At 42.1% G+C, this 26299-nt stretch overlaps 1 protein-coding gene across 1 annotated transcript in view; it reads left to right on the top strand.

The window, feature by feature from the left end:
• The window catches only part of LOC139205776 (intermembrane lipid transfer protein VPS13B-like), a 309322-nt gene that overhangs the window by 264432 nt on the left and 18591 nt on the right, over window positions 1-26299 (top strand). The window contains exons 47-51 of the mRNA XM_070836087.1: window positions 15469-15624; window positions 18568-18834; window positions 20742-20825; window positions 21220-21395; window positions 24273-24443. Of these exons, the coding sequence (XP_070692188.1) occupies window positions 15469-15624; window positions 18568-18834; window positions 20742-20825; window positions 21220-21395; window positions 24273-24443 (854 nt within the window). The remainder of the gene's footprint in view (window positions 1-15468; window positions 15625-18567; window positions 18835-20741; window positions 20826-21219; window positions 21396-24272; window positions 24444-26299) is intronic.

Here is a 26299-nt window from a genome sequence, read left to right on the forward strand (position 1 = left end):
TGGTTTTGAGGTTGAGCCGAGGGTGGGCTGGCGATCTGTGGCATATGTGTGTGTGTTTGGATCGCACATGTTTCAGGACCCCCATGTGTTCCACGGCGAGTGTGAGAAAGTCAAGCTTGAGAAAAGACATGGCCATAATTGCTCGCAGTAAGTCAGTAAGTCAAGTTGTATTAATCATCGACCATGGTTAATCTGTGCTCTTACCTCACTCTCGCTTACACACACACACACACAAGCACACACACACCCTTGGAGAGTGGCAATCTGGCATATCAGAGCAGCAAATACCACATCTCATTTTAGCAGTGAGTCAAAATGACCTCTGTATTTTCAGGGATGTTTTGCAAGAAAGATTGTCCGAATGGGCCAAATGTCATCAGAGATGAAGAATGTGATTCCAAGATGGTTCTGTCATGTGTTATTCCTTCATGTGTTTGTGGTATATGAAATATGTGTTCTCAAGATGAACATGATTTGTGAAACTAGATAAATAAGAAATAGTGCAACTTTGCCAAAAACACTCAGCTAACTTATTTAGCTTGATGATAAAATGCCTGCCAATGTGTCCGCCTCAGCAAATTGTAGCATACACACCTAATTACATTTCAGGGTTATAAAAATAGTGACACTGATAAGAGAAAGGGTTGTATTTCTGTAATGGTTACTTTGTCCCTGCGAGTGTGTTTTTGTAGCTCTTACAAATCAGTTTCCAGACTGAGTATAAGTGGTTGTGCTGTTTTGCTTATGTCCCGTGATGCTTTGGAGTGTCTAAAACAACTGTGATCATCACGAGCCATTATTCCCCAGACCTCCTCACTCTCCCTAGCAACCTTTCTACTTCCTATCTGTGAGCCTGGTCTCCACTTCAACCCCAAGACCTTCCCCTTAATCCCTGACCTGTAGCCTATTTGTCAGATGTCTTGGCAACCTCATGCCGTATCCTGCTCTAAGCTTTGGATTCTTTCAGGCTTTGTATTGTTATTGTACATTTCTACTCATTTTACACCCCAACTGTGAACTTTAAACCTATCATACCCTACCATCTACTCCAAGCCTCCCTCATCTCTAAACCCCCTAAGCCCTCTCCCATTATGCCTTTCATTTTCCTTCATCACTCTGACCCCACTCATCATTGAAATAGAGTCTCATTTTACATCATTTCCATTTTCACTTTAATTCTATTGTGAATAAACAACAGCTCACAGTGCCTCCAAACAGTGTCGGCCACAGTGCTGACTGTTTGAATGATGGACCTCATCACCTCATGGACAAATGTGTCTAGTCAGCTGTCTGTTCTGTCCTCGAACTGTCCAACTAGCAGACCTGAGCTTTCAACTATTTTTATGTTGTCTGAGCTCCATATCCCAGTCTTTTTCCTTTCGCACTTTTTCACATCCCCTCATCCCCTCCTCATTCCCCAGTGCTGTAACGCCTCCAAGTACATCAGTAAACACTTTTCAGCTTGGGACCCACAGTGCAATTAGCTCACTCATGCTGGTGATATGCTAATGCTGTGCATAGTATTCTGTGTCTTTTCTTGCCATGTACTGTAGGGACCCACCAGACACAGGCCAAAACCCATTTCAGGCCACACACCCTAAGCCACAATTTAGAAAACATAGCTGGACAGTATTCCCTAGACGTCGGCTCAGTCCAGTTCTCTCTTTATACTTGATGCCTCTGCTCCATCAACTCGATGAGATCAGCAGACCTGGACAGTCTCTGGCCTCCGCTCTGTTTCGGGGTCTCACTTGGACATTTGTGCCTTTCTCTTAACGCTCTCCAACAACAGCACACAGCTTCCCAGCGCTGTCCTTGTCCCCTGGTCAATCCCCCTAACGCCGTCCTGTGTTCTGGTGTTTACGACCATGCTGGCTGAGCTCATTAGCCCTTGTCTGGCTTGTCCTGCCGCTGGCCTCCGCCTGGCTATCCTGTTCTTTCTTGGACTCTGGCTACAAGGCGACTTTCTACTTTGTATCTCTGTCACACCCCAGTAAGTGCTGTCCTCTCAGCTGGGATCATGGCCTTGAATTACCCCTAAAGCCTTGCTCCACATCTGGCCTGGTCTGGTCTGGGCTTTCGTGGTCCCAGTCCTTCTCTTTTGGATGTCTTTGTGCAACTTTAATCTTCCATACATCATCCATGGTCACATTGCTCTCTCATCAGCCCTGGTCTGAGTCGGTCCACTCTCTTGACATGAGGTCATGGTCCTCTTCGCTTAATTTCACCCTCCTAGCCCTCTTAGCACCATCATTCTGTCTAGGGATCATCTGTCTCTACCCTATAAGCTTGCCCCTTCTCCTCACTTTATCCACAACACACACACACACTTAGACATTCCCCACCCTTATTGTTCATGGCCAATCTTGTCTTGTCCAGAAGGCCTGGGGCCTGTCGAGAAAGCAGGCCTGTCCTCATGGCTCTGGTATGATGTGTGTGTCCCAGCTGACCTGTCCCCCAGGCACACACACAAGCCAGAGCTACTAATTTGCTGTTGTAAAGTAATCTGTCCCCCTTTTCTCTCTCCAGCTCCCCTGAGAGCTCACTGGACATGAGATCATCTTGAAAAAAGAACGATGGGGGGACAGAAAGAGTGATGGTGGGAGTGAAGAAGAAGCGATAAGGACAGAATGGAAAGGGAAATATGAGAAATTCAAAAGGAGGGTAGCAAGGACTTGTCAAGGGGGATACTGTACAGACCTACTTGAGAATACAGGAGGACATGGAAAAAGGGAAGCAGGGGCAAAGGATGAGCCATGCTCTTAACACTCAGATTGGCTTAGAGAAGTTTACAGTGGCAATACAGCCAAAAATGTGTCTGCTCACTATCTTGCTGTCCCTCCCACCTTCCCCATGTGTCTCACGATGCACAAGCAATCCATTAATGAAGTATAGATGAGCAGATTTGCCAACTATGCTTTATTATCGTATATTAAATCCTTTAATCCTATCTTAATCTACTCGTGCCAGTCAACAGAAATGGTCAAAAAGAGTCAGGAGAGAGAGGAATGAACTTCCAAAATGAACAGGCCTGCTGTTGTTTCAGCTTGAACTAAAACAGGGAGGCATATTAAAAATCCTGCAATCTCCTGTGTGTGCCTTTGTGTGTCCATTTTGTGGAAGAAGAGTGCTAAATGTGTGTGATCCTGAGCGGTCTAACCAGTGTACATTTCCCACGATGTTGACATACCTCAGAATATCTGTCACTTCTCTCAGAAGAACGCTCAAGCAGAGTGTTTTTGCAGTGAAATGTGAACCTCAGCTCAGGTCACACTCCCTCTCACTGCTCCTCTGTTTCCCTCCGTCTCCCTTCCACTCTTTCAACCCCCCTCATTTCTTCTGTCAGTCATAACCATAAGATGCATTAAAAGGGTCGATTGAGGCAGTCACGTCCTCAGAGCCGGCTGTGGTCAAACACTTGATCAAATTCATACCTACACGTGCACACTCAGAACCACACACACACACACACGCACACACTGTGATAAAATGTTTCCTAAGGCCTGGAGTCTGTCAGGCTTCTCAGTCTACTTTCTCTCTTTCAGGCTCAGCATGCCTTCACACCCTAGCATTTACCAGCCAAGGTGAAGAAGTTTATAAACACACAAAATCCCCCATTTATAAATGTTTTTGCTATTTTATTATATATATATTTATTTTATTTTTATATATATATATATATATATATATATATATATATATATATATATATATATATATATATATATATATATATATATATATATATATATATATATATATATATATATATATATATATATATATATATGATATAATATCATATTATTATATATGATGTATGAGAGCTATGGATATAGAGATTGATACATTGATCAGAAAATACCATGGTGATCAAGCGTATAGCTACACACTCTTTCTATAATTAAGTACAGTTTATATATGTCTCACACAGACACACACACACACAAACGCACTCACTGTCCCCACCCTGCTGTTTTTCAGGGTTCTGGCGTGTGGTGTGGTGTGGATGGTTGAAATATCTGGCTGCTTGGTACAGGATGCAGCCTTGCTGATGGAAATCCCTGTGGTTTGTGTGGTTAGCAGGGAGAGGGGCGTAAAAAGCCCCCTGGATTTGGGAAGGACTTTTTAAGTGCCTACAAGAAATATTCACAATTTGAATAAATTGTAATTTACTCCAGGAGCGGGATTCTACAGAAGAGCTCTCCCTCTCTCTTGCTAGATGTGTGTCTGTCGGAGTTGTGTGTGTGTGTGTGTGTGGTATCGGTCCATGTTTATAAGTGTGTCAATGTTGTGTTGGTGTGCGTGTGTGTGGTTCCCGAGGGTAATGTGCTGGAGATAGCAGCCCAGGACTATTAGTTTGTGGTTAGATTGGCCGTGTTGTTGGAAGCAGGCATGACAGGGAGGTATTTGTTATAGGGGTGTGTGTGTGTGTGTGTGTGTGTGTGTGTGTGTGTGTGTGTGTGTGTGTGTGTGTGTGTGTGTGTGTGTGTGTGTGTGTGTGTGTGTGTGAGAGAGAGAGAGAGAATGTTTTTACAGTCATCAGTGTACGCCATGTGCTATTGTTCATGTGTGTATTATGATGAGTGTCTCATGTTGCTTACTTGCCATAGACACTTTGTTGTGTCAGTGCGGGGATCCGGGTTCTTGTTTTCACCTTACAGCAGGGTTCAACTTTTACAGCTCATTATTCAAAATAGATATTTTTATTCCATAAAATGTATCAATTCATCTGCCAAGTTGGATTTCATATTTCACCGTCCTGTCCCATTGTTTAAGAAACACTGCCCTCAAGTGAAGTGGTTTAGTTGTGCTGTTCGTCCAAGATTATGGCCTTAAATGCAGTAGATTAGACTGACCCTGTGGGAGATATTAGCGCCAGTCAGGTTAAGCTGCACATGATTGAATGATCAGTGAGAAGGAGAGAGCGAAGCTGATAAAAGGGACTGCTGTTCATTTGGACTGAGTCATTATAAAAAGTTCATCATTACAGTAATTCATCCTGTGCGATCACACTCACATTTATCTTCATCTTCATTCAGGCATGTCTCCTGAAACAACCCACCAGTGGAATGAAATAAATAAATAAAAATCACCATAGTGATTATTAAGAACAAATGTCATAAATACTGGCTGAATGTTGAAAGCTGAAGATGCATTTTTTACTGGTTATTTTAACATTTTGTGTCCATGGCAACAGGATACAAATTGTGTGTGAGTCAGTGGGTCAGAATCTAAGTCAGTCCTTTGAGAGAGAAGGTCGTCATCATCATCATCACGGCTTCCCGGGTAGGATAACCTCAGACAAACACAACAGTCATCATTAGTCGAGGTTACAACCTTATTCAGCTATGCACGATTGACATTCCTGGTCCACATTACATGGTTAATGTCTGTGGTGAATGAAGAGGACTTGGCCTCCAGTCAGCACCGCTCAAATAATACAACAATAAAGTTAAGGAAAAAGAAAGAGGTAAAAGGAATCCCATATCAAACAAAAATATAGACATATAGTGTGTTCAGTATAAAAGAAAAGCAGAATCACTTTCTCCTTCATCACCCAGCTGACCCAGTCAGTTTTTCTCCTGCATAGTTTTAAATCCGTCACCCTCAATGGCCAGAGGAAGAATACCAGTTCTCAACTGTGAAATTAAAGGTCTTTGTCTTCTAGAGAAGCGAGATGTAACAGAATGATTCAGGGCCAAACTTTCAGCATGTATATATGTCCTTAATTTTAGTTTATAAATACTTTCAAACTATTTTCCATTAATTTTGAATAAAAACTCACTTTTAGTAAGTTATCGTTACCACATAAATTATTTTTGACATATTGCATACAGAATATCCAGCTCCTCAGAGATAGAGTTCTTTTGCTGACAATGTTATTTACCCCACATAACCACCTTCTTATTTATTTATTCTATCATCTGCCATTTTAATCAGATAATTCCACATTCATTTTTCCCTGTACTGACTGTGGTATCCATATTTCCAAAAATTATGTTTGCATGCCAATTAAGTGAATATGTGGTCATAATTGTGTCTGTTAATGTACTGTAGTATGATTATTTGTGTGTGTGAGCATGTGTGTAGTGTTTGTTTCTATTAAGATTAATTTCATCAGCAGTTCGACACTTTCACTGTTGCACATCTTTCAAGGTAACTCGACAGATATACACTCCTCTGAGGATTCTTTTTTTTCTTTTAGTAAGACAGATCTGCTGTATGAAATTCCGTATACACACGATGACAACAAGAGGTCAAAGGCCACAGGTAATTTGATGTTCCCAGGATATTTGCTTCCCGGGCTACAGGCCTCACTCCTCACCTCTGTTCATTCCAGCAACTGCTCAGTCTGCAACTGCACCTCCAGTACACAAGTCCAGTTTTTGAGAAATTGTACTTGCCTTTTGTCAATATTTATCTATATAATATAGTATAGTACAGTATAGTACAGTGTAGTAATAGTAATGGAGGGCTGAAAGTATTTCTTCCAGCAGTGCTTATAGGACCAGGCTTGATTAGTGATTAATAAGATAGTTTTGAACCTAATGTTCGCCTTATATTGCAAAGACAAAGAAAAAGCTTCATAACATTCACAATAATTTTTGAAATGACTCCTGAATATTCTGGGGACCCATTCTCATCTTTCAGCAGTCCACCACTTGGTCCTCTTCCAACCATTTTAAAACAATACATTCCTCAGCTTTCTACCACAGCTGCCACAGCGAAGGTCTTCATGAGAAACACAGTGAGTCTCCACCTTCACAGCTCGCTTTTTCTTTTTATCTCCGTCTTTAATGTGGTTAATTCCTGCTCATCCCTTCAAAACTCAGGCCAATCCTTAGAAGAGTTTGTTTTCTTACTCTTACTGACATGCTATGAGATTTTATTTTGATTTCGTGTTGTATATCTGGTGTGCCATTGGTCTGTCATGACTCTGTGTGTATATATATTTGAGTAATTCCACTCCCTGTGTAGTTTGTCCCAGAGGAAGCTCTCTCTCTGACATGAGGAGATTAATTTAATTATCATGTTGATGAGAGCTGAGCTGCTAGAATCTCATATTTGTTTTTCTATGTAAATCTTTTTAAACATGCCAATGTGTTAGCAGTTTAAAAAATATGTTTTCATCCTCTCCATCAAATCCTTGGCCTTGAAACTACAACAAAGGGTCTTAAACCACGGGTTGCAGCCCTGTTTGGGCAGCAGAACTGTTTCTGGTTGGTCTCCACATGACAAAAGTGTTGGTATGTTTTAATGACCCTGGGCCACATTGTGACAGCAGATTTATTCAATTTATTCAATTGAGATCCCAGTCTTAACAGTCCAACAACTCATGTTGTGCTATGATGTCAGTTACAGAATGAGGTCTCTCACTGAGGCCGATGTCTTTTGTGTCATTATCTTTTCTTTTGACAACCTCTTCATTACTTTGTGTATAGTTAGAGTAAAATTTAGATTAAGGGGACACAATGGCAGATTTAACCTCTCATTAACATGTCTTATGCATTTGTCTTTTTTCTTTTTAGAGGATGAGAACAGCTACAGTACAACAGTTAGGATTATATGACTTGTTCAGTATACCTGGAGCTATAGTCACCACACAGATCATAACAGCCAGATGGCGAGTTTCTGCTCATGGCTGTGAGTCTGCAGCACAGTTAGGTCCTACTTAACACTCCATAACCTGCAGCATCTCATAATTTGAACTGATAAGAACCGGTAAGACTTTGATTGTGCCTTGTGTTTCCACTGTGCTAACAGACCAGAATTCTTTGGATATATATCATGGAAAGGGCGACACTGGGACAAATATTGTCATTGCCACTTGTTGTTTGGTCGTTGAGTACAGTTGGAGGACAGATAGCAATAAGTGGAGCAAATGCTGATTTTCTTTTACGCTTACATGTAATGACTTAATGAGTGGAAGAGTAGAGTAGACCCCACCTGCCGTAAGAGGTTAGACCGGCATAAGACCATCCTCCACCCACCAACTAGCTCTCCAGCGCTGGATCCATCCCTTTATAATGGTTGGCTCTCTCTGTAGCATACTTTCTTAAGCTGGGCAGACACTGTGCATTTTTATTGATCTTTATTAATTAATTCATTCATTCATTCATTTATTGCATTAACTCAATCAGACCTTGATCAGCCATTCTGCGAACCTGCGACTTCTGTGCTCATAATGTATGGATCAAGCAGAAAATATTAACCATATTCTGTCTGTTCTGCAGTAAAGTTCAGTTTTTTATCACGACTATATCATATTAAGACTACAGCTACAAAACTAGCTAACTACAGTTATTACAGTTCTTTTGACAGCAACCATGTTTGAATTCAAACCATGCAAATGCTCAAACTGGAACACGGCCGACCAAAATGCCAGAAATCCTGATTCAAAAATTAGTTGGTGACCAATTTTGGGCTAAAATTTGCCTGAAAGTATACAGTGTGTGCCTAGCTTCACCACCCTGGTGCTTGGTTCTCTCCTGAAGCTGGAGGCGTGGAGATGCAGGTAAGGAATCAGTGAGCATTGTGGTCCCATTGGTGCTGCCCGGGGTTCAGCACCACGGACAGCACCTTAGTGCTGTATGACCAGTCCCATAGGAACAGCACAGGGCTGCACGGTGAGCTTGGTATAGTGGCCACAGAAGGAACTACAGGTCACATGACCCCCCTGGGACTGAGAAAAGCGTCTTGCCATATACTGTAAATTCAGTTCACCATGAAAACATTTTAGAAGATACATCAGTGACACTCAAAGGAATCTTTTCTTAGCACAACACACATTAAACATTTAAACATTATGTCCAAACATAAGAGCTGTATCGAGATCCAAGTTTTTACAAGTCATTTTTGTGCCGTTCATGCATGTGAGTTGTCAGCGACATAGAGCAAATGAAACACACAAATGACTTTACAGGCATGAACGGCACAAAAATGACTTGTAAAAACTTGGATCTCGATACTTTTTTTGAATGTATGACCATATTGTTGTGATATGTTTTCTACATTTTCCTGGCCTTCAGTTTCATTACACAACGTACCACTCTGTGGTTAGGGGTAGCTGTATAGGGTTAACCCATGCCGCATTTGTTCTTTAGCGAGAGAGCTTGTGGTTTCATTGTAGTGCTGTCATTCACGTCGTCTGAGTGAGACTCCAGTCAGCCCACAGTTGCTGGTAGTTTAGAGGCACTCTAGTTGTGGTCGTAGTATGGGTGACTGAGGTCTCCTCTTGCCTAGACAGCCTGTGATCAAGAACATACCACTTTTTGTTCACTTAAGCACAATATGCGTGTTTGTTTATTTGTGTTTGTCTGAACAAATTTGTTTATGTACGGTACACGTTAGCCCTCCAGTGGACTGATGTTTTCCTGCTGTTTGTCCAGTTAGCTGGCATAAGCTACAATGTCGTGTGACACTGAACATGAATAAGTACGTAGAAAGATGTTTTTTTGGGTGGGTCTGAGTCTGAACATGCCATGTGTGAAGCTCTGTACGCCTGCTTCTGTACTGTATAGGTACTGAGTTTCCAGTATACTGTATATGTGCTATATTTCTACAGAAGCCCAGGGCAAGCTTTTGTTTGTTTGTGTTTTTAGACTGAGACAAGGTCTCTGTCCTTCCAAGGGTCCTCGACCACTGACTTCTTCATCCCCCCACCATGCGGTTTACAAACTTCTGTCCTCTCAGACAGTACTCCTTTTGTCAGCTCCCCTCATTTGGTGCAAACACTTGCCGCGTCTGCATCTCCTGGAACCCTTGAGGCGCTGGATGTCTAAGATGCCTTAGTAGAAACCAGAGGGAGAACTATGGAACAGTGTTAGTCAAGCATAAACCTCTTAACGTCTCCTCTGTCAACCACGGACCCACACAATGCCTTCTCTCTGTACCTTCTTCCAGCTCTCAAACCGCTTCTTAGACTTGCAAATCTGGCCTTTGATGTCGCACTGCCTTGCTTCTTTTGTCAGAGAGAGGGAGCCAAGGAGAAGAGAAGCATTGCAGACAGCTGTTAAAGCCACCATAATTCCCTCATGTTACATGGGTTAGCCCTCACTGCCCTAGCAAGAATGCTGTTGTGTCTCTCTGTTCCCTCTTTAACTGATTTACGCTTTTTTTTTCTCTCACTGCACTTCAACTTTGTCTACCTCTCTCTTTTTTTCTTTCCCATTCTCAAAGTAATCCATATTCTTTTGTTTTGTTGTCTGGGTATAAACCTGTTTCTCATTTGTTAGGTGGCTAGCTAGCTCCCTGGTCCCAGAGTCATTTCACCAGACAAGACAGGGCTCTGTTCCACATCTCTCTCTTCACATCTACGCCCAGATGACATTAAATAAGATGGGCAGCCTTGTCAGACTATTTTTATTTATTATTCATATTTCTAAAATGTTGCAAGCTTCATAAAGTCTAATTTAGATGTAAAGTTTGTTTGGGTGGTGGTAATCAACCATCTAAGACCTGGCGCAGCCCAGCCTGTTATGGAAACTAGTGTGCAAAGCTACTGGTGTTGTTTATACCTCTAGTCCATTTCTCTGAGTCTCAAATGTCCTATTATAGTCTGAGTGGTGGAATGAAGGGAAAGAAGTAATGGGTAGACAACCAACAACCACTGCGTCTTTGCAGCATCCAGGAACACTGATTACATCTCCACTGCGGACAGACACTTAATTTGTGTTATGTACGCCCAAGCACATTCCTTCTAGAGGACAATAGACGGATAGTGGTTACAGTGGCAGGAGTGACTCGCTCTGTCTGCAAGAGGACAGGGGTTGGAGGGTATTTGGTGTGTGTATGCCTGTGTTTGTGTGTGAGAGAGTGATTTTTGTCTATACAACTGTATATGTTTATCTTTATCGCCATCTATGCCTGTGCCTTCATTCTGACACCAGCAGTATCAACGCAGAAACTTGAGTTTTAGCCACCCACAAATGAGGTAATGACTCTGTGTTAACCAGGAAGTTAACAGTCATTGCTTTGGTTATGAGTATCTGACAGTGTTTTACAGGAAATGTTGTTGCTAACGGTTTTCTCTTGGGACAGGATTAAACAATAGACCAGGCAGTAGACATGACATCGTACCCCGGATGGACTTTGGTTGGTTGATTGACTCACTGGATATAACTTACTGTTTGGGCAGGTGTTGATGCTATTTCTCAGAAGTTTACACCATTTCTGAATGTGTCAGTCCCATGTTTGGGAATCTGCATGTCGTTTCCATAGTAACTGGGAAATCTGGGTGATGGGGTTCCAAAAAGTTCATGAGGCGCTGATCCTGACATGATTTATGTGGATTTTAGCGTCGTGACTCTGACCCTCTGATTTGCTTTAGTCGACAGGTGTTCCTTGTTACATTTAGGTTAGTCACAATTCCATCAGACTGTCTGATTTGAAAACATATGTCAAAGCGTCACGATGGGCTCAACATTCAACAATACCTGAAAGTTATTTAAGCAAATGGAAAGCCATGAAAGCCAGTGGTAATATGGTAATATACAAACCAGATCAAACTTGAGCTTTAATCATCACGATGTCTGACCACTACAAGGCAAGTAATCCCTGTAATGGTGTGTCTGACTGTGGACATTGGACTGATAGTGAATCGAGCTGATTTAGTTTCAGCAGGAAAGGACAGCCCTATCTCTGTGGAGCTGTATATTAGTTGTATCAGTGTATTTGGACAAACATTTATGATGATACAAGGTTGGGATATGCTATCAAACCAAAAGGCATATCAGTAACTTGTAGTCTGTTCATTTCTAAAGAACTGAGAAGAATAATTGTACTTTGATTATAGTGATGAGGATGGAGAATACAATCACCGATCAAGTTACATTCAGGAGAAGCATTTGGATAATTGCTTGGATTTTAGTGAATGTTGGGGTTTGTGGTTGTTATTGGAAAAGCAACAGTGTGACATAACCTGATTAAATCTTGCTCACTATCAGCAAAACAGATAACAGACAAAATACAGTACAGTGCAATCACACAATGAAAATACTATGTACGGTTACATCCAGTTAGTCAGTTTATTAATCGTCATCACTCTGGTACCAAAGCTGCAGCCAAGTAATGTGTCCACCATCAGCCAGCCCTAACAACACTCTCTCCCTGGGGACTTAAAGGAAACGAGGAGCGATTGAGATTTCAATTTCGCATTGCTTTCACACTTAATATCCAACTTGGGAAAGGATTATAATATGACAGATGGATTTCTAGTTGGTTTTGGACAAAGATTCTTCAACTCAGAGCCAGTTGCTGAGGGTGAGTATAGGAGTTTTTGAAGAGATTTATTTGGAAATGAGATAAAAACTTCATTTGCATCTGAGGTTACAAACTGAAGGCTGGTTTTGCTCAAAATGTTTTTCTCATTATCATTAGATACCATTAGAGTATGAGAATCATATTTCTCAGATTAGATATAGATATTACACTTTATTAAAATTCACATGTTCATCAAAGTTTCCGTTGGCTTTAGACTCTGACATGTTTTCCATTTATTTCAGTCCAATTTTGTTTGTCACCTTGGCATGCTGGCCATGTCAAGCTATTATACAGTACAGGCAACTTAGGGCTTTACAGTCATGTAAGGCCCTGGGGGGTATTTCATCATTTTGGTTCTTGAGGTTAGAGATCTTCAAATTACAAAGCAGATGTGACTTTGGTTTCTTAGCATGCCTGGGGGCACCACAAGCAAAATGAAAAACTGAGTGAAGAAACCTGACTCTTACTCTTTACGTTTCAAAAGTTAGTGCAATGACCAGTTTTAATTTTCATCTTACAGTTTCCCCTCTTCATTAGTGACATCTCGTGCTGTCACCAACTATATAAGTAATATTAATGTTCTGTACATAATGATACACAGAATAAAACTGATATTTCTTTGTTACAGCTGCACGTAAATCCTCCCCTAAAGCAATATGATAATGATAATAATGGGAGGTGAAGTCCACAGTTGTCTAATATGAAGCTAATATGAGACTTCAGAAGTGTGAGGAAGATCAATGGTCATGTGACTGTTTTGAGATAGACTTAGAAAACGTGAATGTATCCTTCAGTTCAACTAATAGACTAACTGAGGGACAGTGTAATCTATGAATTTTGGCTTCACATTAAACCCCATCCTACAAAGACACTGAATATTGCTAGTGTAAGGTCGGGCGTAATCCATGTGCATAAAACCGCCACATGTGGCTGACTGGGTTTTCTCAGTGTCACAACAGTTGGATAAGTCATAAAGAGGCAAAACAGCTTCTTATTTTTCATTCTTGTTGTCCTACGTGTCCAGTTCATCTGTGTCACTGCTGGGTTATTCTTTTCTTCCACTGCTTGAGTCAGAGCAGTGATGAATTAAAACAAAAGCGCAGTCGCTGTTTGAAGTTTGAGGAGAGACATTATTATGACTTCTCCCTTAAAGGTCAAGTTGAGCCACAGGCACGATAAAGTGCTCAGCGAGAGAGGGAGGAACAGAGGGGTTAAAGGAGAGAGAAGTGGTGAAATAACAAATCGCTCCTTGCAGATGGTGCGGCGGCAGAGCAGAGTGCATTTACCACCTCGAGATTTTGACCATAATTAACACCAATGCAGTGCCACTGTCTTAAAGACAGAGGCTAATACTAAGAAGTTGAGGAAGATTTTGAAGTTGAATGCAAATTAAAAGGTTTCCATCTCACTCAGCACCAGGTCACTTAAAGACAGAGTAGGAGCAGAATGGCAGAAAATCCCACATTACAGTTATTTTCAAAGTTTTCCTTAAACCACCATGATCTTAACTGGTCTTGATTATAATGTTAGTGCTGGTTTAGGGAATCATCTAACAGCTCTCCACCCTTAGGCTTAACCTTAACCTCCACCACCTGGCTGTTTACACCACTATGCCACTTTCCCTGTGAGCAAGTCCACTGAGCAAGAGATCTGAGAAATTATGTCATTTCCACTCAGCCGACAGGGAAGAGGGATGATCTCGAAGAAAGCGAATTCAGGCTTTGATTAAGAGTGTTATTGTAAAGAAATCTGCCTTCAAACAGTGAGGAAAGACTGCGGTGGAGAGAAACATAGACGATCTTGACCAGGGTCCCCTCGTGCTCTTTGACCTCAGGAGTAATTTGTTTTTCTTTAAGCAGATTGGCTAAATGTTCGGCACATTGAAACAACCAGCCAAAGTGTAAATCTTCAAAAGCCCTTTTCAGGGTTTCAATCTAGTCGCTGCTCCTCTGGGAGGGTGTTGAACCCGTCCCTCCCCCCACTCCCTTGTCTCCTCTGTCTTTCTAGACTCTCTCACCAACTTACATTCTTTGTCTTTCTCACGTTCTCTCTCCTCCCTCTCTAACTGCTGAAGTTGTGCTGTCAGCAGGGCTGACACAGAGAGTTCAGTCAGGTGGAAGGTCAGCCACGCTGCCTCAGGAGGGGAGAAGGCTTTAGATCTGCCTACATATTTATGGTTCCACTCCTGTATTGTGACCATAATCTCATAAAAACACTCACATTGTTTGACAAATGAGTTTCCTTGTCATATAGTGCTCAGCATCCTGTAGTGAGACGTGGACAGATAGTCTGTGTGTGACCTCACTGTAGCTCACATGTGTCCACTTGCAAGTCCACTTGCCTTTTATGCTATTTGACAGTGGATTTAGATGGAGGGGGCATGTAGCAAAAGCTGGAGCAATATGCACTTGGCACCTTATTAAAAACTAAGTCAGCGTTTTGCACATGATATTGATATTGTGTAATGAAGAAAGCATTTAAAACACCCATCTGCAGACTGTCTGCAGTTACAGATGTACAGATGTTGTCTTAGAAATCATACTTCTTTACATATTTCCAGCCCTGCTGACATGTTGTGGACCACAATACAAGGAATTATTGTGGAAAATTGTCGGTCGGAAAATTGTCACCATTGTAAAGTTTGAATGTGAAAAGATAGGACAGCGTCTGTTTATTGCTGTCCTCCTGAATGTGTTTCCACCCAGCCACACACATGGATGTGCTCCACACTGAAGTGATGGATATGAAGCTGAAAAGGCTGAGAGGCAAACTGTCTGACTGTTATTTATATGTGTGGAGAACAGAGCCTTCCACATCCAACCGCACAAGTATACACACTCACACACACACACACACACACACACACACACACACACACACACAGCCATAATCAGGCTTCCACATCAGCTGTTTTCCACCAGCCAGTTTATTGTGTGCGACCTTCCATTTCTACTTCCAACAGCAGCAGGCCTGTTCAGCACCAGTAAACAGGAACTTTGTTGTCTCCCTTCTCCCCCCTACCAAAATCTTCTAAACAAAGAATCTTGTTGTTTACTTGCCTTTTGCTCGGGGATAAATAAAGGGCAAGAGGACTAACCTCTGATGTCTGGTGTCTTCTGTCTCTGTTGGGTGTGCGTGCATTTGTTATGGCTGCATGTGTGTGTGTGTGTGTGTGTGTGTGTCCTGCTCTGTCCCATCCTGCAGCTGCTGCACATCTGCATTGAGGGATGGGGGAACTGGCGCTGGTCAGAGGCCTTCAGTGTGGACAATGTAGGGACTCTGCTGAGGACAATTCAGTACAAAGGACGCACAGCCTCACTCATCATCAAGGTGGTGCAGCTCAACGGTGTCCAGAAACAGGTACGGTTTTGTTTTTGTTTTCGTCAGGTTTTCATTGTACCAAAAAGCACCCCAAAACCTTCAAATATAAGCCTGAGAAAATATGCAAGAAAAGAAAAATGTGTTTTTCACATTTTTCATCGTTTATTCAGTTCAACTGTGCCACATAAATAAACTTACTGGCTTTTTCTGAATTGTTTTGGAGTGTGTTGTGCAAAATGTTGTGCTTTTTAAATTTCCTTTAGCAACATCAAGTTTAATTGGAATCATTGTTACAACCACTTTGCTTTTGGTTTAAACAATAGAGGAAGAGACAGTGAAGAGCATTACCCAACATGGATTTTATTTACAGAAAATCCAGGGCAAAAGACTCACAGTACTGGCAACACTTTTTAATTGACAAGTGAAGATTTGTGGTGTGAATACACCACAGCAATAAACAAAGACCAGAGTTTTCAATAAAAGCAAGAATATAGAGATCCTGCAGATTATCTCACACATAAACTGTAAGAAGCCTTTTGAGCGGCTCTGAACTACACAGAAATGAGGAACTTGTTTGCTGCATTCTGCCTGTTGACTGCTGCTGCTATGGGTCACTTTGGAAGCCTGGCCTTTTTCCCAGTGCTCATTTTGTGATGAGCACTTTTTAATTTCCTTTTTTTTTTTTCCTTTTCCTTTTGTATGTTATGATTTAGTTGTTGCTTGGCTAACAACAGACTGTATTCTGTTTTTGTCAGTTTTTGTAATCTGTTTTATAGCAGTAAAACAAAAGCTTATGAGCTTGAAGCCATCCAAAAACACAATGTACTCCATCAATCCACAGGAAATCATAATCCATAAACCAGCCTTCTTCGCCTTTTTACACCAAGAGCAGTGGGGGATCGTGTTTGGATTTTTCCAGTGATACAAGACACAGTCGTGGTGTTCCTGAAAATGCAGCGATGCCATCAGATTATAGCAGTGACACATTGTTATGTAAACAGTGTCAAGTGTCGCACATGTCTCCCTCCCGTCCTCCAGACAAAACAGGCTCGGCCTCTCACATTCCTTCCTCCGTCTGTCCCAGACTTTGCTTACATCTTGTTCCCATTGGATTCAATGATAGGGTATGAGCGTTGGTCACATCCAATTCACAACACAAAGCCTCAGAGTGGGACAGCAGCTGCCACTACAGAGGAAGAAGTCATCTTATGTTTTTTGGTGGCGGGGGGGTTCATCCTGTGAAAGTGTCACACACTGCTGTACTCTTCCCCCTGCGTCTATCTACCCTCTGGTCTTTTACTGTGACCTCCTCCTTATCATTCATATTGGCACCTCATGTTGACTGCTGTTAAAAAATCCCCCTCGTATAAATCTCCCTCAAATAAATACCATACACACACACACACACACACACATCTGCACACAGATGCATTCTCTAATTACGCAAACACACACACTGGGTACACTTTGATGCCTGGGGTAGAACACATGTGAAGGCAGGAGTATTTGGGCTATTAATGACAATTGCTGTCATGATCAATCAGTCTATTGATTATTTTTCAATCACTGAGAGATCATTTCATCTGTAAAATTGCAAATGTCTTGCTTGAGCAAAAAATTAGGTAGTTTAAAGTGATGTTCAAAAAGAGAAAAGCAGCAAATCTTCACATCTTTGTAACTCTCTCTCTAAAACAGACGTTCTCTTTTTTACTTTTGCACATGTGTGTGTCAGTGCAGAAAGGCGATGGAGGAAGATGGGCTGTCACGGGAGGAAAATGTGTTATGGTGCTGACGTGACTGTGTGTCAGTTTATGGATATAAAGTAATGATTGATGGAGAGATTTCCCTCATTAGGGGCCAAGATCGTTCTCTCCAAGATCATTATCATTGCCTCAACCTGCAGAACACACACGGCCGTGCATGCAAATACATAAACATACACTCACACTCACAGAGTTGTGGAAGCAATCAATTCTGAGCACAATTAGATGTGTGACTCCCAGATGAGAGCTCCCTGGTGGCTGTGACTTGGCTCTGTGTGTGTGCATGCATTTTATCTTCAAATACACACAGCATATGTCCACACAAGTACAGATTTCGGGTGTATCAATGGTACATGACATAAGACTAAAGGAAAAGTAGTGTGACAGGGTATCAGCAGCTCTTGGAAAGTCTTAAAAAGGACTGAATTTGTATTATTTAAACAGGCCTTCAAAGGTATTAAGTCTTAAATTTAATTTACCAGAGGCTTAAGTGTGTTAAATGCTTCTTGCTTGATGGAGGCAGTAATGTTATTTATAAAATACTTTTGCATGTGATGGCAGGCTGTCAGAAGACATTACACACCTATAAATGTTTAGTCCACAGCATCAGACCTGCAGAAACTATATAATCATTTTTAATCAGTTAATTCATCCACATCTATTTGATGCTCTCTCTCTGGATTCAGGTGGTGTTGATTTAATGAATTGTATCATGGGGAGTTATTGTTATATACTGCAGTAAACTACAAATTTTTACATGATCATAAACAATTCTAGGATATTTCGGCCCTCCTGGTTTTCCATCACACTTGTCCATTAGGATTGTGAAAAACATATTAACTTGTATTCTATGCGGCATTAAAAAGGTGTAAAAAAGTGTCATGTGTAACTCTGTGAGCCGCGCAGAAACCCTGTATGACTGTAAGTACATACTGTTTATGGAGTGATTGACAAAGACCTTGAGAAATGATCAGGCAGTGAGGAAGCAATCAGGTCCTCAGAATCATTTTCAGTAACAGTGAAAGTTTTGTTGATTCATGCTTGAAGGTGCAATGCATTTCTTGGCACCTGTGACCTTTCATTAAGATTTGACAGGTGGTGAGTTTTCGTTTCATAGCTACAAACATGCAATGCACCTCATTTCTTAGCTAGAGATTTTTACTTTAGTATTTAATATTATTTATAACAGTATATGAACATGTGACTGTCTCCTCTCCAGGTGATAATCTGTGGGCGGCAGGTGATGTGCAGCTACCTGACTCAGGACATTGAGCTGCGAGTGGTGCAGCACTATGTAGGACCTGACAGTCAGACGGTGGTCAGGGAACACTGTGACTGCCTGGAAGCAGGGGCCAAGTTGCCTTCGTATGTGCTGGAGGACGCAGAGATGACAGAGCTGTGTGTGAGGGCCCGGGGCGATGAAGACTGGTCCCAGGATGTTCAGCTGGAGAGGAGGGATAAGGGTAGCGGCAGCTCTGTCGTACAGGTACGGTAACACAAACAGCCTCGGCCTAAGCTGTTTGACCTGAGTATCACATACAGGCAGATGGAAAAGCACATGAGACTGGACTGTAGTAGCTCCATTACCCATGGAATTGTCCAAATGCAAGTTGTAGAATGTGCTACCCAGACAAACACAGATAGACGCTCACGTTGCACACACCACTACTTCCAGTCGGCCCTCTATCCACTCACACATGTTTGGGGCTGGTGACTGGACCACCAACTGTGGCCGGATCCTCTTCTCCTGGGTGGCCACAGTGGCAGAGCTTCCACGCTGCTACTCACAGTTAGAGAGCAGATTGAGATCTTCCCCTCAGATAAGCTTACAAAGGCCCCTCCAACCCATAACCCAACCATGTTGAGAGGCAGAAAATACAGTTTATGCTCTCTCATAACAAAACTAACCATAGCCAGGAAACACTAGCTGATATGTGGGCACAGGGAGAAGCTTTGAAGGCACTTTCACACCGCTGGATTAGCGCCAGACATTCACTCCTTCTCTCCATCCCTGCTGCTCTTGCTTGTTCTTTATTTTTCTTTCTCTCTGTCTCTGTTTGTGCCTCTGTCTTTGTTTTCTTCCTATATAAGCCCCATGCTGTTAACGGCAAGGCACTCTCCAGCTCCAGCTTCTGTGTGTGGGTCTGAACATCTCTGACTCCACGCCAACCTCCGCTGTTATCTCTTCCCCTCAGATCAGCCATTCATTACACATATGGAGGGTTGGCTCCGAATGAGAGAGCTGCCTGGACTAGTAGCTGGGTCCTTAGATCTCTCTATCTCCGTTTGTCTCCTGCTATTTCACTTTCTGGTTTCCTCCCTTGCTTTTACTCTCTCACCCACACATTGGCTCACTCATCTATCTTGTAGTTGTTAACTCCTCTCCTTTATTTACTTCATCCTCTGGCATTCAGCTCGTCCACCTGTTCAGGCCTCTAACTCTCTCCCCTGTCGAAGTCTGTCTCTTCTCTCATCTGTCTCCTGATTATCTGTATCAGTAATCCATCCGAAGTAACTCCTCATTCTCATATCTCACCTTCCTCCTCCCTACTCTTATTTTCAACATCTTTTTTTACCCTTGTCCTTTAGTTTTGACAAAGTACAGAGGGTCGTCTTGACCTTATCCCAGCGGTGAGTGTTTTTGGTGGATCAGGCCTACAAGTGTCTGTTTACCAAAGTTTCACTCCCTCATCCCAATGAGGCTGTTTTGCAAGGCCCATTATATTAAAACTGAATGTTCGCTCTGCCTCCTTGCTCCACTCTGCTGTCCCCACCAGTAAATGAAGTCCCAGGTCTGTCATAAACTACACCACTTGTAATATGCCTTGGCATCCCAAGGCTTTAATGAGGAGCGTGGAGTAAATGGGACAAACACCAGTGACACATTTAGAGCGCTCAGCCTTCAGTGGGCACATTCTCAGCCTTTAAATCTTGCTAAGACTTAACTGCCTGTAAAGGCCCATTATCTGGCACTAACACTTGTCAGTCGCCTCAGCCATGATATTGTGTTGCAAGGCTTAAGGGAGACTTAACTTTTAACTACTGGAAGAAGCCAAGAAACTAATTTTTTTTAGGACAAAACATGATAATGCGATACGGATGGAGGCAGTAAACATTCTGTCAGTGACTGAGAGGCAGTAAGACATTGAATCATCAGATATCTCTATTTTATAGTCTAACCACAAGCAAACAAACAAGTTGTCCTTGAATGTCCTTGATCCAACTTTTTCTTGTTTTAAATAATGACGATGAAGATTAGGGATGTGCTGAAAACACTACGTTCTCTTGTGCACAGAATTCTTTGTGAATATCTTTCATTGAAACATTTTTAATTGGACAATTTGGACTTTAGGTGATGAGAGTATCAATTACAGCCAGTTTGTCTCCTTTTAGGTGCCTTGCTCCAGTGGTTCTTTGCTCTATGTGTGGTGCACTCTTATCACACTTGAACCTGACTCTCACATGCAACAGAGAGTGGTGAGTATCTATGGACATACGCTTACATGGACAGTGTTTATTTCCTTACAAAGTTTTTATAATGTGTGTGTACATATATATATATATATATATATATATATATACACACACACTTTGACAGATAATTATCTCAGACCAGTCAGGTTTGGTTACTGTTCACGTGAATGATCTGTACTGTGTTGTATAATTTTCTGCTATCTTTTCAACCCATTGCATCTAAGTAGAACAGCTGGAAATCATTGATTAGTTCAAAATGAGAAAACTGACATTATTAAGACTAATGGCAGCTAATTTATTGAACATGTAAGATCATCATCATGATCAGCTAACTATCTCAGTTTGGTTATGCAGTATGACTCACTGATGACTGTTCTGTATGAATGCCCTGTTTCAGGTGGTTTTCAGTCCACTGTTTGTCATGAGGAGCCACCTGCCAGATCCAGTCCTTGTCCACGTAGAGAAGAGGAGTCTAGGACTGAGAGAGAGCCAGCTGATACATGGACAGGGCCACCAGGAGCCCCTGTTAAACACTGAGGCCGACATCACCCACCACCTCACTTTCCAGGCCAGGTAAACAACAAAGAAAACCATTGGAGCATCTAGTACATAGTATTTCCCAAAATGTCCAAGTTTACACCCTTAAAAGGCAAGGAAAATCATTCTTACCTAAAAGACCAAGTTCCAAATAACGGTCAGTGACCTGAAATACTGTAAACATCCTACACATCGCATTATATATTAACTCAACTCTATCTGTCCTCATAATTGAGGACTTTCATCTGCCGCTTACTCTCTGGCAGGTCCTCTGCTTCCATCCTCCCTATTTTCTCATAGCCAAGATGGTTGCTGATCAGCAGGACAAATTCACTGGACAATTTAGTTCTTTCAGTCCTGTGTTATATTATGTCATCAGCAACCAGCTCATACTGCTGAAAAGGACAGAGTGTGACTCTGGTCTTCTGTAATGGGTTTTTTATGCCTCAGTTAAGCAAAGATGGAGAGACACTTACTTAAGATTCTCTCACACCACATTCTGGTTTCTGTGAGCCAACATGAAGACATGATCCAGGGGAATCCAGGCACATTTCAGGGGAACAGGAAGCCAGCTTGGCAGCAGCTGAGACACAGCTCCAATTCCAACATGTCAGGTTGGACCATAATTACACCTCATTTAGAAACAGGCCCTAACGGAGAGCAGGTTTTTGGCCCCATAGTGACTCTGTATTTGTCCGTGTGTGGAGTCGATTGTTTGTGTGTATGCACACATGTTTGCGCGGGTGGATGAGTAGCGTGTGCGCACATGCGTCCTCCTATCTGTGTGTGGTCTGTGTCTGTCATTGTCTTGGTTAGCTATGTGCCAATGTAAGTGTGACAGTTGCCACTTCATCATGGGCAGAGTCTGTCACATACATCACTTCTACGCCTGTTTCTCTGTCCCAGTTTGTCAGCGTGTGTTCACACTCTCTCATATTGTCCATATCCTCTTGTAAGAGACAGCTCTTTATACAGTTTATCATACCAGGCTCCACTAAGCTGAATCAATTGTCAAAATGTTTAGCTAAAGCAAGATTTGCCTATAAAAGAAATGCCACATATCTCTAACTCATCTGTAGGTTATATAGTCTAGAAATATCCCCATGGTACCTTATGTGTCATGTCACAACGCTTTAGTCCAAAGTGTCTTTCAGTAACATGAGTGTTTATGTTTCAGTGTGGGTGGCCCCAGGGGAAATAAATACCACATGTACATACTGCATTGTTGTTGTTCCTACTGTATTTGTTATCTGTACATCTGTAATCTATGTTGTTTTATGCGAATCCATGGAAGAAAAATCACCCCTTTGGTAGCAACTAGTGGTGATCTGAATAAACAGAGTAAACGTTGAGTGTAATTGACTCCCCCTGAGAGAATTTTTCGCTGTAACCGTTTTGTGTTTAGATATCTGGTCACAAAGTTTGTTTTGTTTTCAGATGCCATAAAGGAACCACAGTGGCCATACAGTGACTGGGAATATTTTGGCCCCTGTTGTTGCAGATAAATCCTTTTCATGTGCACAAAAAGCAAGCTCAGAAACAACTAAGTGTCTTGTCTTTCTGTATTGCAACCACAATGCTCCTTGTGTTTACGATCCGTCCCTTGCCTAACCACCTCTCATCACACAAACTTACATACCCTCCTCTCTTGTCCCCCCAGCTCAATCCATCCCTCGTCCCTCTCCATCCTCACAAACACACACTACAAGCCACAATTGTAAATGCACCTTCACACACATATATAACACACACATGGACACAAGCCCACCAACCCCAAACCTCTAGGACGGATCCAATCTTGAATGTTCGCTGGTCAACAGCTCGTCTTTCCTTCCTGTAATTACACATAGTTGTGGGCTCTAATGGACGAGGTAGAGAGCAGAGCTGCGGTTTGCGACACAAGAGACACAGACAAGTCTTAACCAGAACCGTTATGTCCTGCTCTCTTCATATTGGCCGCCACATTAGAAAGCTGAGGGTTACAATCAGAAGCCTCTTCCAGTTTCCCCCCTCAGGAACTGCTTTGGATGAAAAGCTTCCTGTCAACACCTTGTCCCTCTCCTCTGTCTTGCCCCAGATCCATAAGCAATAGCCCCTGTGTTCCTTTTATAGCACAATGAGCTCTATTAATAAACTACTGCTCTGGGGTAAGGGGGCTGCTATGCTTTAGCCAAGTGGAACTGGATGCTGCCCAGAGAAATAGAAGAAGCTATTACAGTGTTTGGATTTAGTTATTTTTTTCTTCTTGTTGCAAAGCCATAATTGACCAGTGTCTGGGGCTGAGATATCGAATAGGATTATTTACTGCTGTTTAGCTTTTTCTATGATCTTGTGAATTTGTGTTTGTAAGGCAACACTGCATGTCAGGAAGAAAAAAAAAATAAAACAAAAGGCAGATTCAACCCTCTTGGAGATTTCAGGGTAAAAAAGTAAAAGAGTTTAGCCGGAGGTTACTTTAATTGTTCTGAACAGAACAATGGGAATAGTCAGCTGCTGTCAAGAGATGTCTTGTTCCATCGGGAAATTAAAAAGTAGCTTTGAATTGTTTCTGACGTACAATAAGTAAACATGCTTCCAAGCCAGGTTTGCTGACAAAATATATAGTAACGGTTCACCATTATGTGCCTTTGTGACCCTAAGAGTATGCAGGTTTTCATTTCAAGCAATCACTTATCACACTCCACTACGGAGGAGGAGATAATCAAGATAAGTGAAATCAGCTGGTACAGTGCCTGCTTGGCAGGAGGACCTGCAGCTTGTTGGGTGAAGATAGAATCACTGAGAATATACATGTCTTGTGAGGTATCTGTTTCAAATGAAAGCTGGGTTACATTTTCCCACATAGACAAATAAACACATGTATCACACTTAGAGAAATCTGTGATGATTTTGTGCTTGTGCTCCGTCTTCCAGGGAGGATGAAGATGCTTCCCACTGTGCTGTACCAATCTCCACCAGCCTAATCAAACAGATTGTGAACAAGACTGGAAATGAGGACAACCTGGAGCACATCCTGGCTGACTTCTACGGTCCAAAGACCTCCACTGAGCCGCCGTGGCCCTACGTCACCAAAAATACAGACAGGTGCTCCACATTAGTAGTTGCTTGTTCAGTGCCCAGCATTTGTGAGAATGTGTCTTTGTAACAGAAGAATGCAAAGTGTGTTCATGTGTCTATAAAGGTAAATGGCAACTATCCAAAAAAAAGCAGAAAATATCTTAAACCTTTTCTGTTTTTCCTTTCATGAATAATGTTGATTTTCTTTTATTAAAAAAATCTTGAGCCCGTCAGCACTTACAAACACCTGGGTGGGATTAAAACTATGAAGTAAGGCACTGACCCATGTGCAAGCTGTGAGTCAGATTCACATTTATATCATTATGAGTGTTCATCCCCTCAAGATACTGTAACACCTCATAATCCCCTGTAACAAGTCAACATGTATAATTCTTTTCCATCTTTATTTTAGCTCTTCTACGGCAAGCATTAAATCTGGCTGTTAGGATTTCATAACACAAATTTCATCGAGACCCACCAGAGTGTTGTTTTTTTTTTTTTTTTATTAATAGTAGGCTTCGTACAGCTTCATCCACAAAGCACAATGTTGTGCAAGCAAGCCCTTTAATGAGGGAGGCTTCTCTTTATTGCTGACTCTTTGTTCACATAATAAAACAGTTAACTGCAAAGACGATGCAGAGCCATGCATCAGACATCAGCAGGGTTCCCACTGCCGCCCCCATAGACCAGAGATTTAGGCCGTCACTCTGTCACAGTCCCTCTTTCTCACACAAGTCACAGGGCCTTGCATGCAGTTAATACTTGGCACAGCTTTGCAGAGCGTACAGTGTGTATACTCTATATTTGTGTACGTGCGCACATATGTTTTTATGCGGCCCATGCATGAGCTCACGTATACCATCAGGCAGCGCACACATGTGAGTCTGTCCACAAATGTCACTCTGGGAATCATCTTTTGTCACAAAGCAATCACTTCTTGATAGCAGCGGTAAAAGATGTAGCCACATGCTCTCCCACAGGCTCCCAGTCACAAAGAGTCCTAGTGGATCTGCTGGACATGTGGGCCATATGTCTGCCTGTGGTTGCCTGAGTTTCTCTGCTCTTTGTACGTACGCTAATGCACACTGAGTACACACACATAACACTGTGTGACATACGCACACCACCATAGACATCGCTCACCTTTAAATGTCACACACACTGCTTCTCAGTCGAGGGCTGCTATCTGGCGGTTTGGTGTCAGGTTTCAGTGAGGCCTCTCTCCTCCATCCCAGCATGACTCCCTTCATGGAGAGTGGCAGTTTGTGTGAAACCCAGAAATCTGCTACTTTATGCTCAGGAGCATGACGGAAAAAACATTAAGAGACAAAGGAAAAAGTGTCATTAGAGGATTAATAGCACTGATTGGTATCTATAAACATACTCAGAACTTGGACAGCAAGTGAAAGCCACATTGTGATTTGTGTATTTTTCCTTAACGTTGATAACAGTGATACAGGTTGCTGTTTGGAACGAGGGTTCAGTCTCCCTGGCACAGCAGAGAAACCAAACCAACTGAACTCCGTAGCTGGGAGTGTGTAAATATTGTGTCTTAAAAGGGCAGAGGAAGTTGAAAGTGGTAAATGTTATTTTTCTGTCTCTGTTGGATTTTTAATGGCAGAGAGGCACCTCCACAATCATTAAACAAACATCTTGTAGTGGTTGGGGTTAGGGTAAGCTCTAGCTGCAGGCTGTGTGTGTGTGTATGTGTGTTTAGAGCAGTGTGCCTCTCAAAATTCACACATCTAAAACTCTGAGCTCCAGAGCTGGCTGGTTCTGACAGAAGCTGCTGAGCACATTTCTTTCAATTACCTTTCTGTGGGCCCTGTAATGTGATTTATGAGCCCTGCACTTCGCTGCCCTCAGCCTCAAGGTCAATGTCC

This window comes from Pempheris klunzingeri, chromosome 8, assembly GCF_042242105.1.
Source record: "Pempheris klunzingeri isolate RE-2024b chromosome 8, fPemKlu1.hap1, whole genome shotgun sequence".
Lineage (NCBI taxonomy): Eukaryota > Metazoa > Chordata > Actinopteri > Acropomatiformes > Pempheridae > Pempheris > Pempheris klunzingeri.